Raw genomic sequence first — 22652 nt, forward strand, 5'->3', positions numbered from 1 at the left:
TCAAGTCACTACATGCCCTAAATATACACAGTCATTGATATCTCCCAGTCCCCATTTACTAATCTGGCCATCCACACTTCTAGCTGACAGGAAAGTCCTACAAATAGACCAATATACTTTTAAAGTAAGTTCCAGTTTCCTACAGATCCAGAAAAAAGTGACAATAGCCTGGCAATCAATCTGAAGAAATCAGTGTAGCTCCCGAAACACATTATTGCTTTTATTGTTTTCATTGTTTTCATAATATAAAATAAACCTACTGATGCTGGAGACTCATCTGAGTCTTTGAAAAATTTACTGGCAGCACCTAAGAAAGTGCCTTTTTTCATAAATATGCCCAGGTTGCCTGCTTAAAATAGTACTATCCTACCACCCCATCCCCCACAGCCTCTGTCATCATGGCATCCGATATCTACCATGCTGCACTTTCTGGTTTTGGGGTCAATAGGTCACACTGCCCCTCAGTCATTCACTAGCTGAACCAGGGCACTGATTTTAAGAGTTTATGGTAGAAAATCAGAACCAACATTCCACCAGATCAAAATTGGCAAATAAAATCATCCTTCAAAGTGTTTTAGAATGTATTGTTTGAAAAAGGCTAATAATGAGAATCAGTTAACCTTTACCAGTGGATACTTTTAAAATAAAATTCTACCTATAATATTTGAGCAGCAGTAAACCTCTAGTATTCCAGAATAGCCAGAATAGTAATGAACATTACACTGCCTTTGGTTTTCTATGAAAACGAGATGTAATTTGTAATCATAAATATTTTAGTATGGCGGAAATTCCTGAGGAAATCATTAACTGTCCAGTTAGTAATGTGTTTTGAAAAATAACAATCTGATCTATTTCACATATAGCATTGACTATGAATATTTATATTAAATATAATGACCATAAGATGATCCAGTAAATGTTTGTTCTGTGTTTTTTTTTACTCTCAGGAATACTACCACAATGTACCTGTTAGTGGCTATATGTCTTTCTTTATTGGCCCTTTGCACGGCTCCTCCACCACCTGAAACTAGAAGTCATAGCACAGAAGAATTTCAACCTATTGAAAGTGTGTCTTATGAAAATTTCGATCTAGAAAATTATGACCCCAGTCTAGAAAACTACGGAGAGTCTATTGACCTGAACAACTATGAAGATGTATACTATTCCGAGCCTGAGTCTGAGGTTAGCACAAAAGCTTATGTATACATGCCAATCATTAATATTACTATTACAATGGATATATGATATTATAATATTATCTTTCAGACAGTCAACAGATAGTAAAAGGAAAAACAGGTAGAGGTGTATGTTCTGCATAGATGATTAATTTTGATAGATAAATGTATGGTTCAAGATATATAGATGCACAGCAGATAGGCTGACAACTAGAGATGGATCATTAGATAGAGAAATGGGAGGAGGGATAAAATCTTCGCTTCAGAAGCCTCTGATCTTGCATCTTGCAGCAGGTTTGTCTGAATACTTATTTCTCGGAGGCTGATGAGAGAAGGAGCGTGGAGGAAGGGTGGGGGTGGGGAGGAGGGATATGAAAAAGATCTCTCAGGGCTGAGCTTTCATCAGAGCCTGTTTGTGAGCATCTGCCATGACAGACGGATCAGGGCAAGAAGATACAAGCCAGAGAGAGCAGAGACCTGTCACAGGAAAATGAATCCAGGGAATAGGGAAATGCACATGAAAGAGACAGGAAAAAAACAACAGACAGGAAAAGGAAAGAGAGAACAGAAAAGTGTGCTAGATGAGTAAGCAACAGGAGAGATGTGCTCAACAACCAAGTATAAAGTGCATCGTGTGTAATTACCCTTCATTTTATAAAGCATTCAGGTTACATGATTAAAGCTCCGGATAAGTAACCAAGGACAGTCTCAGGATAGCTTGTGTTATTTATCTTTTATTTGTGATTATTATACACAAGCGTGATGAAAAATGACAGATATGTTTGTGGGACAAAAAAATGTAAGCAAGAAATATATGGAAAGAAAGCAATAAAAGAGATCAAAGCAAGAATAATTATGTGGCAGGTAAATGAAACAGCAAGACAGTATATCAGTGTACACTAGTGAACCATAGCTTTTTATCAGCATATGTAAAACATAGAATATTACCAACACTTAATGGTCAGATGTAACTGAAATCAACAGAGTTACCAATATATATGAATCAGTGATGTCACTCGTCCATACTGCATGGCGTATCACAGGACATCTAAGTAAGCCTTTGTATCCTGGGAGTTAAAAAGTACCTGTCACCAAATGAAACTTTTAATATAGTGTTCCTTGTGTAATTAGTAGACACTTTCCCATTCCCTTGCTTTTAAAATAATCAACATAAATATGTTCTGTTCCCTGCCACAATTAATACTGTGAGTTCGGTCTCCTCCCGGCCTGGCAGGAGTCCAAACTCAGGAAGTGTTTCTCTGCACTAAGCATGATTATCAGCTGCACAGAAAGTGAAAGCTCCACAGATTCTCACAGAAAGGCACACAGACTGACAGCTGAAGGAGAGTCTCACTGAAATCTGTACATACTGAAACATGGACCTAGAGCCTAGAGGTGGCAGCAGCATGAGGAGACCATAATCTGTCAGAATGACACAGCCTGGAATTGGCAGCAGCACGAGGAGACCATATAGTGGGAATACGACCCTGTCTGGAGGTGGCAACAGCCTGACAAGACCATAGGGCCTCACAATAGAGAAGATTAAAGATATTTTTTAAAATTTAAATTGAAGATTTATGGTAGCTAGCAGCGCCTTAAATCTGTCTGGCACTATCCATATTTGTGAAGTGTTGTTGTGGCACCATGGTCAATCTACTCTGATGCATCAGGCATTGGTGGGTGGAAATCCTGGCTGATCCATGCCTAATTCATCTTCACAAAAGTCCATCTCTCCACATTTTTCGTGGACAGATGAGTTCTCCTTGGGGTGACTATGGGACACGGAGGATGAGGAGGCAGAGTCGCACACTGTCACAGGACCAACGGCCTGAGAGCGTGGAGGCGGAAGCGGCATGATCTGTCCAAGTTGCTGTTGTGGCTGTGCAGGAACCACATTCACCCAGGACATGTAAAGGACATAAAGGACATGTATTGTCCCTGACCATAGTTACAGCTCCACAAGTCGGCGCTGCCATGCACTATGGTACACTTTGCTAGAGTTAGGTGGTGGGTGTTAATACCAGTACCCGCTGACGAAGGTGGGTGAAAGAAGGAAAACTTGGCATCAGATGTGTGGCAGCAGGCAGGTGGAAGGATCAGAATAGTAGCTGAGGCAGGCAGGCAGGCAGAAGAAAACCGTCTTTTTTGTCTAAGTATTGGCGATGCACAAGTAAGTATTGAGGATATGCATTAGCTAAAACTTAACTTTTCTTAGGATAAAATATATGGAGCCCAAATTTTTTTTTATCTAACAAAAAGGAAAAGTGTGCAAAAAACACCATGTGCCACCAATACCACCAAGTATTTATGAGATGCAAAGACCTCTAAAAGGTGGAAGGGAACAATGTATGGTCCATTGTAACAGGTGTGGGTAAAAACTTCCCCAGTAAGGCCCTACTCTCGCTCTATTAATTCCCTTATTGGCTAATGTTACTCGTCCTAAAAAGGGCGGCCACACACAGGAACCTCTCCCTATTTCCACCTGAAAACACTGCCATTTCCCATGGTTTTTAGTTGGAAATAGGGAGAGGTTCCTGTGTGGGGCCGCCCTTTTTAGGATGAGTAACACTTGCCAAGAAGGGAATTAATAGTGTGAGAGTAGGGCCTTACAGAGGAGGTTTTTACCCACACCTGTTACAATGGACCATACATTGTTCCCTTCCACCTTCTTTGGTTGCATAAATACTTTTTTGGTGTTGGATGCACACAGTGTTTTTTGCACACCTTTCCTTTTGCTAGATTAAAAAAAAATTTGGCTCCATATATTTTATCCTAAGAAAAGTTAAGTTTTAGCTACTCAATATCCTTACTTGTGATCTAATGCAGAGGAATTTCTGAAACTGGGGGCCAGCACCTTAATTATGTTTTGCAGTATCTATGGCAGCACAATGAGAGAGTCTGGAGTAGGTAGCATCAGCATGAAGAGACCATAGAGCAGCACAATGAGAGAGCCTGGAGGTGGCAGCATCAGCATGAGGAGACCATATGGCAGCACAATGACAGTGCCTGGAGGTGGTAGCATCAGCATGAGGAGACCATATGGCGGCACAATGAGAGTGCCTGGAGGTGGTAGCAATAGCATGAGGAGACCATAGAGCAGCACAATGAAAGAGCCCGGAGGTGGTAGCATTAGCATGAGGAAACCATAGAGCAGCACAATGACAGAGCCGGGAGATGGCAGCAGCAGCATGAGGCCCATGCCAACTAAGAGTTGAGTCTGAGGAACCAACCAACTGTTGACTGGGGGCATCGGATGTCGCTTGGGATGAAGTGGATGACCGAGTGAACTGATGAATCACGGCTGTTGGGTTGCTGGGCGAGACACGACTGCTAGCTGACACCGGGAGCTCAGACCTCTTGCTGTGAATCTGCCTGCCACACGCCCCTTATCTGCTGTGACCTCTGCATGAGCCTGATGAATTTAGGCCTCTCCTCTGTGCACGTCCTGGCACTTCTCTGCCTGACATACTTATTGTGTGTATGAGGGGAGTACAATATGCTTCACTATGCTTAAAACAGTATTTGTCTTGAACAGCAGCAGGTGTGTACTATTGGTTGTCCTTTCACAGTATCTAGACCCTTTACAGATTAACAGGTACAAAATTATACACTACTTAGATGTACGTATGTGGTATGCACTTATGAGGGCAGAAAATGTGCTACAGTACACTTAAAAAAAACCATATTGGAGTAAAACACCAGCTGGTGATTACTTTTGCCTGGACTTTCACAGTGTGTAGGCCCTTGATAGATTAACAGATACAAAATAGTACACTACTTAGATGTAGGTATGTGGTATGCACTTATGAGGGCAGACAAATGCGCTACAGTACGCTTTAAAAAAAGGCACAACAACAGCAGTACACAGTCGCTGTGTACTAAACCCAAAATTGCAATAGTCTCAAAGATTATTAGGAAAGGACAGTCTACAGACTAGTATAACCAGCAGACCATTTGTTATGGAAAAAAAGACACAGAATTGCGCAGAAAAATTATTCCTCCATCCTCTTAAAGGGGTTGTGCGCTGCCTTGCCTGTTCACGCCCCCCCCCCCCCTCGTGACATCACGCCCGGCCCCTCGTGACATCACTCCCGCCCCCTCAACCAAAGTCTATGGGAAGGGGGCGTGACATGGTCTGCTGCACACAGCGTTCGGAGTAATGAACTTCCAGATGCTGCGAGCGGAGCTCCGAAAGGCAGGGCAGCGCACAACCCCTCTAAGGTTCATCAAGATGAGCCAGCTTGTTGAACTGTATGAGGCAATACACAGCTCTCTGCCCCTTTATTTAATACAATGCTGAAGAAAGTGAATGGGAGGTTAAAGGGGTTCTCCGGTGATTACACATCTTATCCCCTATCCAAAGGATAGGGGATAAGATGCCTGATCGCGGGAGTCCCACAGCTGGGGACGCCCGTGATCATGCACGCGGCACCCCGTTTGTAATCAGCCCCCGGAGCGTGTTCGCTCCGGGTCTGATTACTGGCGACTACAGGGCCGGCGGCATGTGACGTCACGCCTGCGCCCCCATGTGACGTCACGCTCCGCCCCTCAATGCAAGCCTATGGGAGGGGGCGTGACAGCCGCGTGGATGATCACGGGCGTCCCCAGCTGCGGGACTCCCGCGATCAGGCATTTTATCCCCTAAGCACTGGAGAACCCCTTTAATGGCTGCAGTAAAAAATATTTTATGATGTGACTAGGAGGTGAAATGCTGCTGGAAAAAGCTTTTCTGTGTGACACACACACAGGACGTCCGTCCTATCTCTCCGCAGTGAAAGGATGAAGTGACGATCCGGAATATGGCTGCCGATTTATAAAGGGCTGTGACATCACAGGGAGGGGGACTGGCTGCTGATAGGCTGCATCCTGCATGTAATTCAGGGTCATCCTGCCTATTTGCCTTCCCGCCTTGCCTTCCCGCCTTCCCAGAGTTCCTTGCCCAATGTCCTTACACATGGAGCCGCCATTTTAGATGCCCTGGAGCCTGGACCGCACTAAATGGAATTTAATGAAGCGATTTGCGTGATAGAATGCGGATTCGTCAGCTTCGATTTGCTCATCTCTAGTAACAATTATTGGTTGTAAATGTATTTCCTTTTTTCCAACACTATACTGTCCTTTATACCTGTAACAAAAGTGTGACCCTATGAAGCTGCATCCAATTGAATTCTAAAAATTTGGATATCGTAGGATATAGTAGTGGAATAAGCATTGGTTAATAGAAGTGGATAAACAAGTAAGTAATGGTCAGATAACAGACATACAGCTCACACCAGTCGTACAGCTGCCTTGATCTTTTGCTGTCACTTAAAAGGAATTATCATGGCATAGTATCTATTTCATTAGCTCTGTGAATAATGACCTGCTTTTCTCAATTTTTTTCTAACCATATGTGATGGAGTCCACTAATCATTGTATCACAGCATCAGTCTGTGGGCAGCTTAACTGCTCAGTAGCTTGGCCTTATAGCTTAGCATATGGGCAGCTTAGCTGCTAGATAGGTTGGCCAGTAAACTCCGTAAGAGTAGCCCCAAATGGGAACATAATGATGACCCGTACAAACTGCAAGGCAAGTGAAAATCAATTGTATGTTACATTTCTTCCATCATATGCTGTAGAACATCATAAAACACATCTGTACTGCTGTACAACTTATTTTTCTTATACTTGACCTGTATGAAGTAATTTGGTCTAAAAACATAACGGGTGGGGGCATTTATAAACATGTGCGACTCATTCCTGCCTATGCAGCGCAGCTGTTGGGCATTTGTTGAGAAGCCTGTGCCTTTTGATAAATGCTGGTTAATGTTTATGGAGCTTATATTGCACACTTGTCAATCAGCCTGAACCAGGGCTGCCAAAAATGCCAACTGGATTCGACAGCAAAGGAAGCCACATATATTGGTGAAAGTCGCATCAAAAATGCAACGTACACTGTGTGCTGTGAGTTGACAAAAATATAGGCCGATTAGGGCCTCGATAAGTGTATGTGTAGCCTTAACCCCTTAAAATTGAACAGATTTCTAAATGACTTCTATTAAAAAATCTTAATCCTTCCAGTACTGCTGTTATGATCCACAGGAAGTTCTTTTCTTTTTGAATGTCCTCTCTACCTGACCACAGTGCTCTCTGTTGACACCTCTGTCCATTTTAGGAACTGTCCAGAGTAGTAGAAAATGCCCATAGAAAACCTCTCCTGAACTGGACAGTTCCTAAAATGGACAGAGGTGTCAACAGAGAGCACTGAGGTCAGACAGAAAGGAAATTCAAAAAGAAAAGAACTTCCTATGGATCATAACAGCAGCTGATAAGAGAGACCTGGAGGGAATGAATCATCTCTAGGGAAGGAGGGAACATGGCGGCCGGAAGCTAAGTTAGGCTCCACCCCACCTTCAACTCATGTACCACGCTATGCTGAGTGTGTCAGGCCGCGGGTCCCGATGCTAAACCAGCCACGGGAATCTAATGCCCCTCTGACCCTATTGGAAGGACAGAACATTTGAGATTGCGAGCCTTGAGTGCAAACCCCAAACAGTACGCTTGCCTTGCTGGGTGAGAGGAGAGTGAGAGATGGGGTTCCTACTGCTGTCACTGTGCCGCACTGCCCAGATTTGAGCTCCGGGGCCATCGGCGAGCTGAGACTGTGCTTGTTCTTGCGCTCAGGCTCCGGAGGAGGTGCCGGCAGCGAGGAGAGATCGAAGTGCAGAGCATTGTCCTGAGGAGGAGACCACAGAGCACATACGGAAATCGTTGCAGGGAGTCAGCCGGATTTGGAGGTGGAGGAGAGCAGGCGAGGACCGCGGAGCACCCCTGGGAGAGCTGCCCCTGCTAGGGTGAGAATATGCGGCGCTGCCGAGGAAACGCCGGTCTCCATGGTCGGCTGGACTGGACGTGGAGGAGAGCAGACTATGTCCACTGAGTATCGCAGGGACAGTCCCCCCTGCCGTGGTGAGAGCACGGCAGGGTAGGAAGGCAGACTTGGGCTCGGTGAACGATCCACAAGATGGGTGAGATCTATTCATGTATTTGTGCCCTGAAAAGGGGTATTTTGACTCCCTGTACTGTCCCATTTTAAGAATTTGGAAAAGAACTAGCCATTGATGTTTGAATACTGATGGTGAATAATTGTGTGGACACAACAGGTTGTTTTTGCAGCGAGAGAATATTGATGAAAATTGCTAAATAAGCTGCTAAATAAGTTTAAATAGGACTGGATGATGGAAGACTTCTTTGACTTTTTTTTGTCAAATTCTAATTTAATGTTATAATAACTGGGACTGGGGCAGGGATATAACAATTGGACAGCGGTTATAATAGGCGTTGTCATATTGGTGTGAGGTATTAAGTACATTTTTTCATCTTGTGATCAGTACAGGAAAATAAGAGGGGGATATATTAATTGTGGTTGGTGACAGAATAAAAATGCCCCCAAAAAGGAAATCCACAAGCCGGGTAAAAGAAAATAAAAAATATGGGGAGAATGGCTAAATATATGGCTTCAACTTTAAAGTGGAAAAATAAGCAGGGAAAGCAAATTGCTAGGGAGAATCTAGTGGCGGAGGAAGAGGACGGTCCAATAGTAACAATGAAAGTGATACTGGAGGCAATAGGGAATTGTAGTACATCTATTGAGGGTTTAGATAGGAAGTATAGGAAGTATAGGTTCAGATGTGACATTAATAAGAGATGACATGAGAAAACTTAGGGAAAGATGTAAAGAAATGGAGCAAAGTGTGTCAGATTTACAGGATGAAATACAGATATTGAAAAACACAGTAGAAGTCAGAATGAGAATGAATTTCTAACTCAGAAAATAATAGAAATGGAGGACAGATCTAGGAGAGGGAATTTGAGATTGGTGGGCTTCCCGGAGGGGACGGAGGGGAAGGACCCTGTTGGCTTCTTGTAAAAATTGATAACCGAGGAATGTGGAGAGGGGAAAATATCCCCCACATTTGGTATCGAGAGAGCCCACCGGGTCCCGATGCGACCACTCCCACCGGGCAGTAAACCAAGAATGGTATTGATAAAATTATCAAACAAAGGAGACAGGGAAAGGATCTCGCGAGCATTGAGAGAGAAGAGTAATGTCACGTACAACAATAATAAGATAATGGCATTCCCTGATTACTCATTTGAAACACAAAAAAAGCATATGGCATTCAAAGAAGTAAAAATAAGAATGCATCTTAACTGCATTAGATTCTCCCTTATATTTCTAGCAAAATTGCGGGTACTATATAAAGAAACAACCATATTCTTTCAAAACCCGGAAGAAGCAGTTAAATGGAAGGAAAGTCAGGGGTTAAAAGGGAGATAAAGGGAGGGCTGAAAAATTAATGTAAAAATAGCATGGGGATGGGAGGGGGGTACAGGTTAGGATAGGGACTTGTCAGAGGTTGGGACAGGTCAATTGGGGGGAGGGGGGAGAAATGGGAAGTCCTGTGGTATGTGTTTATTTTTTTTTCCTTCTCTCTCTATCTCTCCTCCTCTCACCTCTGGAGGGAAAATATGATGGAAAAAAAGGGGAAGATAGGATGTGTATGAGTATAATGGTATGGAATGTAAGGGGTTTGGGGGATAAATAAAAAAGAGTAGCAATAGGAGATATTATAAAAAAAAAAAAAAAAGACTTACCAGGTATAATTTGTTTACTCAAAACACATTTAATGAAAGAAACTTCACAACAAATTTAAAAAAAATAATAATTTCACATTATTATCACTCCTTTTTTACCCCATGCTCAAGAGGGGTCACAGTTATGATACACAGTAAAGTTAAATGGGAATTATATGATAAACTAATTGACACAAAAGGAAGATTTGTAATATTATATAGGAAATTGGAGAAATTAGTATGCACTTTGGCATTTGTTTATATATCACCGCCGTACACATCCGATGTTCTCAAAGTTGTAGTTAGGTTTTGGCAAGGAAAGAGGGAATGTCCGTTATTCATTCAAGGGGATATAAATTGTGTGATGAATGAAAATGTTGATAGGTTAAGAATGGGAAATGAAGGGAAGGTCTTTGGGCAAACACCTCTGAAAAGGTTTTGTGATGAAGTAGGACTGATAGATACATGGAGAGCTCGAAACCGAAGGAAAAACATATATTCGTGTTGGAATAAACGTGTGAAACAATGTACCGCATAGACATGTGTTTAAGTGATCAGTTGGGGAGTTTAAAGATTAGAAAGATTAATTATTGCGCTCAGTTTATTTCTGATCATTCCCTGTTATGTATCAAGATTGATACAGGAATGGGAAACCCAGCAAACATATGTAGAATAAATGCATACTGGTTCGAGCTCTTGGATAACGAGGTAATAAAACAGTTAAAGGGGTACTCCGGTGGTCAACGTGTTTTTCCGTTTTTGACTTTTTGACCCTATTTGTTTTGTTTCATTTCTATTCTTGTTGTTTAGCCTACTCTATTTCCGTTCTTTGTTGTCTTTTTATCCCCCACTTTGTTTTCCTATCTTTGCTTCTATTTCCTGTTTCTTGCTGTGCTGAAAACTACAAATCCCAGCATGCCACATACCCATCCTACTATTTTCCCGAGTCAGCCCCCTTATACACAGCACACTAATATAATCAGACTTGGTTTTGATACAGTGTCATACACACACACACACACACACACAAAAGGGACTACAACTCCCAGCATGAATAATTCAGGAGTCTTCAGTCTGTCGTATAACACCAGCATGCTGCCTCTGTAGTCTCCTGGGGGTTGTAGTTCACCAGACCTCTATAGGGCATACACCAGTGTTTCCCAACCAGGGTGCCTCCAGGTGTTGCAAAACTACAACTCCCAGCATACCCTGACAGCCTTTGGGCATGCTAGGAGTTGTAGTTGTGCAACAGCTGGAGGCACACTGGTTGGGAAACACTGGTGTAACATGATGTTTATGCTGAATAGGCTAGAAAAGTGTTTCCCAACTAGTTTGCCTCCAGCTTTTGCAAATGTACAACTACCAGCATGCCCAAAGTCTGTCAGGGCATGCTGGGAGTTGCAGTTTTGCAACAGCTGGAGGCACACTGGTTTGGAAACACTAGCATACACACACATAACAGGGACTACAACCTACAACTTCCAGCATGTGTCATTCAGGAGGCCCCCTCCCCTCCCCCCTCACATATAGAGATCCAGTATGACATTTCTTCCCCTGCAGTCTGTACATCCCCGGCCCGTGCACCTTGTAATCCTTCCCTTCAGATAACACATTTATCTTCTGTGTTCCGTTCTCCTGTGCAGACCTGCTTCCTCAGGAGCAGAGCAGGGGGGGGGGAGGGGAGATAAGGAGCTGTGTACTATGGCTTCTCATGCAGAACTCCGGGAGGGGGGAGATGAGGGGGCGTGGCTTATTCCTGTCATGCAGACAGAGGGGGGAAAAAAGCTCTGTCGTCTTATCCACAAGAGATTCAGAAGATTCAGAACATGGTGGGCGACAGTATAAGAAAATCCTCTGAACTACAGAACTTCCTGCCCAACAAACAGGTAAGAAAAAGACACACATGCTGCCAAAACATATAACACATGTATATTGCAAAAAAAACTAAACTTACAAAGAAGATGCCATGTAGTCAAAAACATTAACCACCGGAGTACCCCTTTAAATTATTTTATTTGAAAGGACTTCGGACACAATGTCAGACCAAATTGTGTGGGAAACGGAAAAAGCATTTCTAAGGGGGGGGGGGGGGGGAACTATTACATGCAATTGGGGGGAAAGAATTTAATAAGAAGGAAGGAAATTTAATGGATGCAGTTAAAAAAAAGCAGAGGAAAAAGTTATAATAGACAACTCAGACAAGAATAATAAGGATTGGATAGGGGATAAGATGTCTTAGGGCCGGAGTACCCCTTTAAGCATGCATGGGATGGGCATAAGGCTATCCTTTGTATAAGAGCAGTCCTTATCTACTGACACAGATAATTTGGCTGGAATTGCTTTTGGTGGCCATGTCACCTTTAATAAGCCCTGATGGTACCCAGACAGTGGAAACCCCCCACATGTGGCTAATTTATACCCCACAGTTGTGACACAATTTTGGAACAGTAGGCTGTGGACATTTTTACTTTAAAATGCTGATGTAACCCCTATTTTATTTATTTTCACAAGTGGTATAGGAGAAAAAAGCCCCAGAATATGTGTTGCCCAATGGAAATATCCCTTATGTGGACGTAATGCTCTGCAGGCAAAAAGCAGGGCTCAGGATACCTCCTCAAAACACCTGACGGAACATATTATTTTATCTTTATTGGGTTGGAGGGAGCTTGTGTAAGAGTGTAAAACTTTTTTTGAAGTGTCTATATGGGGGTGTGGTGCTTTTTACTTTTTAGACATAGTATAACTAGTAGATAAATGTCAAATTCTGTTAATATATAAATATCAAATTTTAGTGACTTTTTAATGTTAAAATGATATGAAATATATAAAAGGTATGGTTTTCATCTACAAGAAAAGTGAGGCACTTTGAGAGATTACTAGAGGGGGAGCTGTTGGGAGAGAGATACAGAGAAAAAAGACATTCTGAGACAAGTAGAGGAAAACAGAGGGGGCGGGTGTCAGAATCCAAGAGAAGAAGAATAGAAGGTGCTGTGCACAGAAAGATGAAGCATCAGCAAAAGAGGGGGAGAGACTGTGTATAAAAAGAAGACTATTGGTAGTGAAAGATTACTACAGAACAGCTGTAGATAGACAGCTCCTAAAGAATATATTTTCATTACTTGCAATGTTTGTATTTCATAATATGGTATTGAGTCTCATGGCGCTGAGACCTTGGCTTCACCTTGCTTTCCCTTATTGCTATGGAGGTCACACAAACGCAAATCACACAGTTTGGCCTGTGTAACAAAACTTCTTACCAGTCTCCACAATCCCGAGTTAATAAATACATACATATAGTCATATTATAACCATGGACATTGCTAAAGATATAGCAAAGTGTATGGCCAGGTAGTACAGATAAAGCGTAAACAATCATGGAACTGATACATTAGCTCTGGCAGTGGTCAGTTGTCACTTGTTTCTTGAAGGATTAAAGAGGTTATCTCAAGATCAAAAGTTATCTCCTATTGAGATATGGAATAACTAGCTGATCAGTGGGTTTCTGACCACTAGGGCCCCCAGCGAACCCAAAAATGGAGGTCCATTGTCTCCGGAATTAAAGTAGTGCTCACATGTGTAGCAATCTCTTGCCGTTCTTTATGGGACTTTCAAACATTGCTTAACCCCCAGTGGTTGGACCCTCACTGAGCAGATAGTCATCTCCTATCCTGTAGATATAGGGAATAATTTTGGATCTTGAAATAAAGTCTGTAAATTCAAAACTGTACTACTAGTATGTAAAAGCTCTGTGCAATGCTGCGTTGTCATACATTTACGCTTTCATCTCCATCTATCAACCCACTTATGCTCTTTGCTCAGCCAGTGACTTAATGAATTTTGTTCTTTCTTACTACTTCCATCCACTCTCTCTCCAGTCCTGTACCCCCTTTTGTGGAACTAACTGCCCCAGAATATTAGTTTTGCTTGCTGTAAATAATTATTTATTCAAGAAAGCCTATGTTTCATAACTTTATTTCAGCTACAGAAATATAAATATATATAGATGTCCCTAACCAGTCACTCTTGGCCAAATGACTGGTTAATGCAGCTTTATTTACAGTATATTGTGATTGCCTATTGCTAGTCCCTAGATAAAATCAGCAGCATGCACCTCTAGGGTCATACTCTAATTTTTATTTTGCTTGTAAGCCTAATGGGCAAAGAGAGTTCTGGTTTTGTCACTATGTTTTCATTACTAGTCATTTTGGTGGGTTTTTGTTTAAAAAAAGATAAAATGCTGAAAAATATGCATACAGGTTATATATTGCAAATATAGAGGTTGTGTGTCATAATTTGGGTTCTTTCTGCTGATTCTTGACAGATTGAAGTAGCTACTCTAGCCCCGAAGCATAAAAAGACAAAGCTAACAACAACCAAAGAACCCAAAATTACCACACTTGCATTGGTTGCAACAAAGCCAGCTGAACCAGACTTCTTCGGACCTTTGACAAAACAAGGTCAGTGCAAGCTTTTATCAATATTCTGGCCTTATGCAGTGTCCTAACATTCTTTTGGTGTGTAGAACTATGCTTAATGGTTTCATTTTTTTTCCAGTCTATGCTCTTCTAAGACAAGCAGCACTTGCAAAACACATCCCCTCTTTGCATCCCTTTCTGTGTGGCTCCACAATCCCATCACAAATACGTGACAGGGATTTAGTGAAACAGTCCACAATTCCATATGTTTGCCCTTGAAGAAAATATCTTACAGAAATACATAGTAACATAGTTCATTAGGTTGAAAAGAGACAAGAGCCAATGAAGTTTAACCTATATTCCTACTGTGCCCCTACTGTGTTGATCCAGAGAAAGGCAAAAAGATTAAAACTCTTATTAGTCTGATGCCACTCACCCCATACCAGGGGCAAATACCTCCTCCACTCCAATTAAATCAGAATAAATCCCTGGATCCTACCTCATAAATCTAGTATCCATAATTTGTAAGATTATTATCCAGAAATGCATACAAGCTCCATTTAAACTTTTTATTATTATTAAGTTCACCATGACCACTTCTTCTCACTGAGAGTTCCACAGTCTCACTGCTCTTACAGTAAAGAATCCCCATTGATGCTGAGGTAGAAACCTTCTTTCCTCTAGCGATGGAGGATGTCCCATTGTTATCGATACAGTCCTAGGTACAAATAAATAATGGGAGAGATATCTGTACTACCCCATGATATACTTTTACATATTTATAAGGTAGTCCCTAAGCCATCTTTTTTCTAAACTAAAAGATGGCTTATTCTTTTTGGGTACTGTAGGCCCCTTACTGCTTGTATTACTCTGGTTGCCCGTCTTTGAACCCTCTCCAGCTCCACTATATCTTTCTTGTACACTGGTGCCCAGTACTGTACACAGTATTCTATGTGTGGTCTGACTAGTGATTTGAACATTAGTAAAACTATTCTGTGTTGCGTACATACATTCCCCTTTTGATGCACCCCATGAATATATTTGCCTTGGCAGCAAATGTCTGACACTGGTTGTTGTGGTTAAATTCACTGCTGACTAAAACTCCTAAATCAGTTGTCCCCAGTGTTCTCCTATTTAATACATAATCCCAGCCTGGATTTTTCCTCCCCATGAGCATAGATTTACATTTTTCAGTGATGAACCTCATCTGACACTTTTTAGCCTAAGCCTTCAACCTATCCAGTTGTAACAGTCCTTTATTGTGTTAACCATTTTATAGAGTTTAGCATAATCTGCAAAGATTGTCATTGACTGTGCAATCATTCTACAAGGGGATTGATACATATGTTATAGAGAATAGGGGCCAGAACAAGCATTAGGTGTGGCACTGTATCAAATGCTTTGGAAAAATCCAGATTTATATTTATACCTATAAAATGTTTATATAAGACTGGAGGATACTAAATGCTGCTCTCATAGTACTTCTTACAGGGACATACAGAGAGCAAGCCAGAAGGTGAGTCTCTTAGTCTGTGTCTCTCCTTCAAAAAGGGATGTTAATAGTTGCTTGCCCTTTTAGGGTAAAATCACACAGTGCAGTTGTGTTGCGGTTGTGGTTGCGTTGGGGATGACTGAATGCAGTAAGTACTTGTGAAATGCAAGCAAAAAAATTGTATAAACCACATTTGGTCCACATTTGGAAGCAGGTCATCCATCCATCGAATGTGCCAGTGGTCGGCTGCCTCCTTCCATAGAAAGTCTTCTCAGAGGCTTATCTCCTTTTGGTGGCTATCCTCCTAGTAACTTATTACTGAGCGAGAGTCTACTGTGCATGGACACCATTTCATCCAGACTGCAGCGGGGTAGAGTAAGTGCCCTACCATGGAAGAAGAAACCCAACCACAGATGCATTCAATGGACTGGATCATGCCACGTATAATTATAGATAAATGATAACGTTATGGTATCCCAGGGCAACCAACAGCACAATGGAACCTTGACACAGGTACCATATGGAAATTACTCTGACACTGCATTTTTTTTTTTTATTGAGATTATGAGTCACTTTACATTTACTTTGTAGGCAGATCCCAATAAAAATCCAAATATAAAGAATATTTCTAAATGGTTTTACATGGTGCAGGAAAGAATTATCACAGTGTAAAGATCTTCCTTCATCTTTGTGCAAAAGGTGGTAAAATAAGTTAGAATATTTCTGCATATGTGCAGGACACTGACATAGCCCTATGAATAATTAACACATGACAAGACTTCTATATATTTCTCAGGCTTTTGTTTAGAAAAATTGCTAAAATGTCTCCTTTATGTTTTCTCTTTCAATCTAGATCTTCCAACTTGCTTAGTGTGTGTATGTCTTGGTTCATCTGTTTATTGTGATGATGTAGACCTGACGACTCTCCCTCCACTCCCTAAGGAGACTACCTACTTGTATGCCCGGTTTAACAAGATTAGTCACATTCGAGCCCAAAATTTTGCAGGCCTTGGTATGTAATTCTACAGTTTTTAAAGTTGGATTCGTATATAACATTTTGACAAAGGGTAGGGTATTTGCTGCAGCTTATTTTGCCACCCATTGACATCAATGGGTAGGAAAATACAGCACGTGTGACCCTACCCTTAATAGGTACAAAAATGTGTTATCAAGAAAGGTAAGGATTTGTTCAATTAACAAGTTAGCACTTCACAAGTAGTTTGATGATGTTCATGTAAATATATTATAAAATATGTTCATATTACGCATATTACATTTAAAGGGATTTTCTCATGTCTGAAAACATGCATGTAGGCACTAATCTTGCAAAAGCAAGCGCCACTGCTCTAGCAGAATCACATCCTGATAATGCTGTCAGGAGGGCTGCAGGGGGCAGACATGCTAAATGCTTAAATAAAGGAAGAAAGCATCAGTTATAAAACATTTTTAGAAACATTTGGTTCAAAACTTTAGATTTTTTTTAAAAACAATCAGTTTCCCTCCAATTTGTTAGTGCAGAGAATGATCTGATATCAAGAACAGAATATCAATGTCTGCTTTCTGGGTCTGCTAAGCAAACACTGTATACGTTGATAAAACAATATGTCAGCACATGCTGGGTTTAGTAGCAAAATTTCTGCATTTTGAATACCATTTTGGTAGCATTTGCATTGATCACTGGAATCCCCATTCAGGTGTATGACACAGTTGCCCCTTAATGCTGTAACATTCTTCATGTCTGAACCCATTATGGCCTTAAAGGGGTACTCCCCTGCAATCATCTTAGGATAGGGGATAAGATGTTAGATTGCGGGGATCCCACTGCTGGGGACCCCTTCGATCTCCAGCATGGCACCTTATCATTCGGTGCATGAAGCGAACTCCGCTCGATGCCTGATGACTGGCGATGTGGCCGCCACGCTCCCGCCATTCACTTCAATGGGAGGAGGTGTGACAACTACATAATAGCCGTCACACCTCCTCCCATTGACATGAACGGAGGGGGCGTGGTGTGACATCACTGATGCTGCCGCTGCCAGCATGGAGATTACGGGGGTCCCCAGCAGCGGGAACCCCGCAATCTAACATCCTAGCCCCAATCCTTTGGATAGGGAATAAGATGTTGCGGCAGAGTACCCCTTTAAGGACTGGGCCAATTGTCATTTTTGCACTTTATTTTTTTTATCCTTCTAAGAGACATAACTCTTATTTTTCCATCCACGGTCCCATATAAGGACTTGTTTCTGTGCAATAAATTGCACTTTGTAATGACCCCTTTATTTTATCATAATATGTACAGTGCAACAAAAAAATATGTCTGGAGGAAAATGTTAAAAAAAAAAAAAACACGCACACACAATTTTAAAACTTAGATATTTACAAAGAACACTTTACAAAAAACTGCCAAGATGATGAGCATTTATTATAGTGAAACTTACACTTTCTCCTAGGGTTGTGAGACAGAAATCTGGCGCATTGCCCGTCGTGCATTGCCAGAAAATTAGGCTAAAACCCCACAGACCCTGTACATCAGGGTGCAATCACAGGAGCGTATTTTGAAAGGGGCCGGCTCTCCGTGGCAATTTTTTGCTGCAGACCCCATTCAATTCAATAGGGAAATAGGAAAACACACTACAAGTTTGAAACAAAATACTATATAATACATTTTTTATTTTTTACTAGTTTTATTTTTTTTTTAAATAATTCAAGTAGTGTAATTTTTTGGAATTATTTTGCTTTTCTGTACTGTACTGCTTTAAAAAAAAAAAAGAAAAGAAAAATCTCAAGCTATTTTAACAAAATGTGTATGTTTAAAAATGCCTTATTCTGACCCCTTTAACTTTTTTATGTATACAGATTTGTAATCTTTTGCAATGTGATCTGTAGTTTTCATCTGTACCAATTTTGCCTGCAGACCCCATTCAAGTCAATAGGGAAATAGGAAAACACCCTACGAGTTTGAAACAAAATACTATATAATAATTTTTTTTATTTTTTACTAGTTTTATTTTTTTTAAATTCAAGTAGTGTAATTTTTTGGAATTATTTTGCTTTTCTGTACTGTAATGCTTAAAAAAAAGAAAGAAAAGAAAAAACAAGCTTTTTTAACAAAATTTGTATGTTTAAAATTGCTGTTTTCTGACCCCTTTAACTTTTTTAAGTATATAAATTTGTAGTCTTTTGCACTGTGATCTGTAGTTTTCATCTGTACCAATTTTGCCTATATGTGACTTTTTAATTACTTTTTATTTAATTTATTACTAACTATGTTTATAATCTTTTTTTTTTTGCAATTTTTTTTTGTTAAATGTGAAAAGAGGGTGGGAGTAATTGTATTGGGGAGGGGCTTATATGAAATGAAAATTTATATATAAAATATATTAATTTTTTAATTTTTTTTACAAACTACATTTTAAACAATCACTCGATTGCTTATACTGTTCAGTGATATGCAAAGGCATAGCACTAATCAGTACTCTCTATGGTCTATTTCTATCTTCTAGTCTAACAAAAGTTCCAATAATACCTTAGATGCCATTATAAGTATTAACCCCCTAAAGGGGTACCACCGTGGAAAGCTTTTTATTTTATTTTATTTTTTTAAATCAACTGGTGCCAGAAAGTTAAACAGATTTGTAAATTCACTTCTATTAAAAAATCTTAATCCTTCCAGTACTTTTTAGGGGCTGTATACTAAAGAGAAATCCAAAAAGAAATGCATTTCCTGTGATGTCCTGACCACAGTGCTCTCTGCTGTCTTCTGCTGTCCATTTTAGGAACTGTCCAGAGAGGCATATGTTTGCTATAGGGATTTTCTCCAGTTCCTAAAATGGACAGCAGAGGTCAGCAGAGAGCACTGTGGTCAGGACATCATAGGAAATGCATTTCTTTTTTGGATTTCTCTTTAGTATACAGCCCCTAAAAAGTACTGGAAGGATTAAGATTTTTTAATAGAAGTGATTAACAAATCTGTTTAACTTTCTGGCACCAGTTGATTTAAAAAAAAAAAGTTTTCCACGTTAGTACCCCTTTAACCTCTTCAGGACCCATGACGTATGCATACGCCATCACACCCTGGGTCTTAAGGACCCATGACGTATGCATACGTCATGGCGTTTTCCGGTCTCTGCCGCTCGCCGGGCAGAGATCGGAACCGGATGCCTGCTGAAATCCTTCAGCAGGCATCCAGGGCAAACGCCGAGGGGGGCCATGTAGGCCCCCCATGTCGGCGATCGCCGCAAATCGCAAGGGAAATCGCCCTTGCGATCTGCGGCGATACCGGGCTGATCGGGTCTCTGGGACCCGACCACCCGGTAATTTCGCATGATCCCGGCTGACAGCCAGGACCATGCTAACGTATAGGAGCGAGGTGGCAAACCGGCCACCTCCTCCTATACCCTGCGATCTGTCGGTTAGTTAACCGACCAATCGCAGGAGGGGGGGCGGTTACTTCCTCCCGTCCTGCCCGGCCCCTGAAAGTCCGGAGAGGACGGGAGGAAGACCGGAGGACGCAGCGGGGGACGGGGGAGTGCTGGGGACCGGCCCCGGTACTTACCTCGTCCCTGAAGATCCGGATCCCGGCGAGGAAAATGGCGGCGGCGGCGACAGGTGAGTAGATCTTCAGCCGCGGTCGGGCCCTTTACAGCAATGCACGTCGCCGTAAAGCGACATGCATTGCTGTAATAGGACCCTGTAAACTACAACTCCCAGCATGCCCAGACAGCCCTTGGCGTCTGTTCATGCTGGGAGTTGCAGTTTTGCAACATCTGGAGGTCCACAGTTTGGAGACCACTGTGCCCTTCCAGATGTTGCAAAACTACACATCCTCAGCATGCCCTTACTGTCCAGGCATGCTGGGAGTTGTAGTTCTGTAACATCTGGCCCTTCAGATGTTGCAGAACTACAACTCCCAGCATGCCTGGACAGTTTTGGCATACTGGGAGTTGTAGTTTTGCAACATCTGGAAGGGCACAGATTGGGAACCACTGTATTAGTGGTCTGCAAACTGTAGTCCTCCAGATGTTACAAAACTACAACTCCCAGCATGCTGGGAGTTGTAGTTCGGCAACATCTGGCTCTAAAGATGTTGCCGAACTACTACTCCCAGCATGCCTGAGAATGTTTGGGAGTTGTGGTTTTGCAACAGCTGGAGGCACACTGGTTGGGAAACATTGTTTCCTAACTCAGTGTTTCCCAACCCGTGTGCCTCCAGCTGTTGCAAAACCACAACTCCCAAACATTCTCAGGCATGCTGGGAGTAGTAGTTTTGCAACAGCTGGAGGTCCCCCCCTGTGAATGTACAGGGTACATTCACATGGGCAGGGGGCTTACAGTGAGTATCGGGCTGCAAGTTTGCGATGCAGCAAATTTTGCGCGGCAGCTCAAACTCGCTGTAACCCCCCGCCCGTGTGACTGTACCCTAAAAACACTACACTAACACAAAATAAAATAAAAAGTAAAAAACACTACATATACACATACCCCTACACAGCCCCCCTCCCCTCCCAATAAAAATGAAAAACGCCTGGTGCGCCACGGTTTCCAAAATGGAGCCTCCAGCTGTTGCAAAACAACAACTCCCAGTATTGCCAGACAGCCGTTGACTGTCTAGGCATGCTGGGAGTTTTGCAACAGCTGGAGGCACCCTGTTTGGGAATCACTGGCGTAGAATACCCCTATGTCCACCCCTATGGAAATCCCTAATTCAGCCCTCAAAAGCGCATGGCGCTCTCACTTCGGAGCCCTGTCGTATTTCAAGGCAACAGTTTAGGGTCACATATGGGGTATCGCCGTACTCGGGAGAAATTGACTAACAAATCTTGGGGGTCTTTTTCTCCTTTCACCCCTTATGAAAAGGTGAAGTTGGGGTCTACACCAGCATGTTAGTGTAAAAAAATAAACTTTTTACACTAACATGCTGGTGTTGCCCTATACTTTTCATTTTGACAAGAGGTAAAAGGGAAAAAAAGCCCCCCAAAATTTGTAACGCAATTTCTCCCGACTACGGAGATACCCCATATGTAGGCGTAAAGTGTTCTGGGGGCGCACAACAAGGCCCAGAAGGGAGAGTGCGTCATGTACATTTGAGGTGATTTGCACAGGGGTGGCTGATTGTTACAGCGGTTTTGACAAACGCAAAAAAAAAAAAAAAAACACATGTGACCCCATTTCGGAAACTACACCCCTCACGGAATGTAATGAGGGGTGCAGTGAGAATTTACACCCCACAGGTGTCTGACAGATCTTTGGAAGAGTGGGCTGTGCAAATTAAAAATGTTGTACAGCCCACTGTTCCAAAGATATGACAGACACCAGTGGGGGGTAAATGCTCATTTTATGCCTTGTTATGTTCCTCAAGGGGTCTAGTTTCCAAAATGGTATGCAATGTGGGGGTTATTTTGCTTTCCTGGCACCATATGGGCTTCCTAAATGCGACATGCCCCCCGAGCAAAATTTGCTCTCAAAAAGCCAAATATGACTCCTTCTCTTCTGAGCATTGTAGTTCGCCCGTAGTGCACTTCAGGTCAACTTATGGGGTACCTCCATACTCAGAAGAGATGTGGTTACAAATTTTGGGGGGTATTTTCTGCTATTAACCCTTGCAAAAACGTGAAATTTGGGGGGAAACACACATTTTAGTGAAATTTTATTTTTATTTTTTTACATATGCAAAAGTCGTGAAACCCCTGTGGGGTATTAAGGCTCACTTTATTCCTTGTTACGTACCTCAAGGGGTCTAGTTTCCAAAATGGTATGCCATGTGGGGGATTTTTGCTGTTCTGGCACCATAGGGGCTTCCTAAATGCAACATGCCCCCCAAAAACCATTTCAAAAAAACGTACTCTCGAAAATCCCCTTGTCGCTCCTTCGCTTCTGAGCCCTCTACTGCGCCCGCCGAACACTTTACATAGACATATGAGGTATGTGCTTACTCGAGAGAAATTGGGCTACAAA

General features: G+C 42.0%; 1 protein-coding gene across 8 annotated transcripts in view; it reads left to right on the top strand.

The window, feature by feature from the left end:
* The window catches only part of OPTC (opticin), a 90834-nt gene that overhangs the window by 39196 nt on the left and 28986 nt on the right, over nucleotides 1-22652 (top strand). For all 8 annotated transcript variants that reach the window (XM_056557828.1, XM_056557835.1, XM_056557833.1 and 5 more), the window contains 3 exons: nucleotides 948-1182; nucleotides 14113-14248; nucleotides 16552-16710. In XM_056557828.1, the coding sequence (XP_056413803.1) occupies nucleotides 948-1182; nucleotides 14113-14248; nucleotides 16552-16710 (530 nt within the window). The remainder of the gene's footprint in view (nucleotides 1-947; nucleotides 1183-14112; nucleotides 14249-16551; nucleotides 16711-22652) is intronic.

The sequence above is a fragment of the Hyla sarda genome, chromosome 2 (genome assembly GCF_029499605.1).
Source record: "Hyla sarda isolate aHylSar1 chromosome 2, aHylSar1.hap1, whole genome shotgun sequence".
Classification (NCBI taxonomy): Eukaryota; Metazoa; Chordata; class Amphibia; order Anura; family Hylidae; genus Hyla; species Hyla sarda.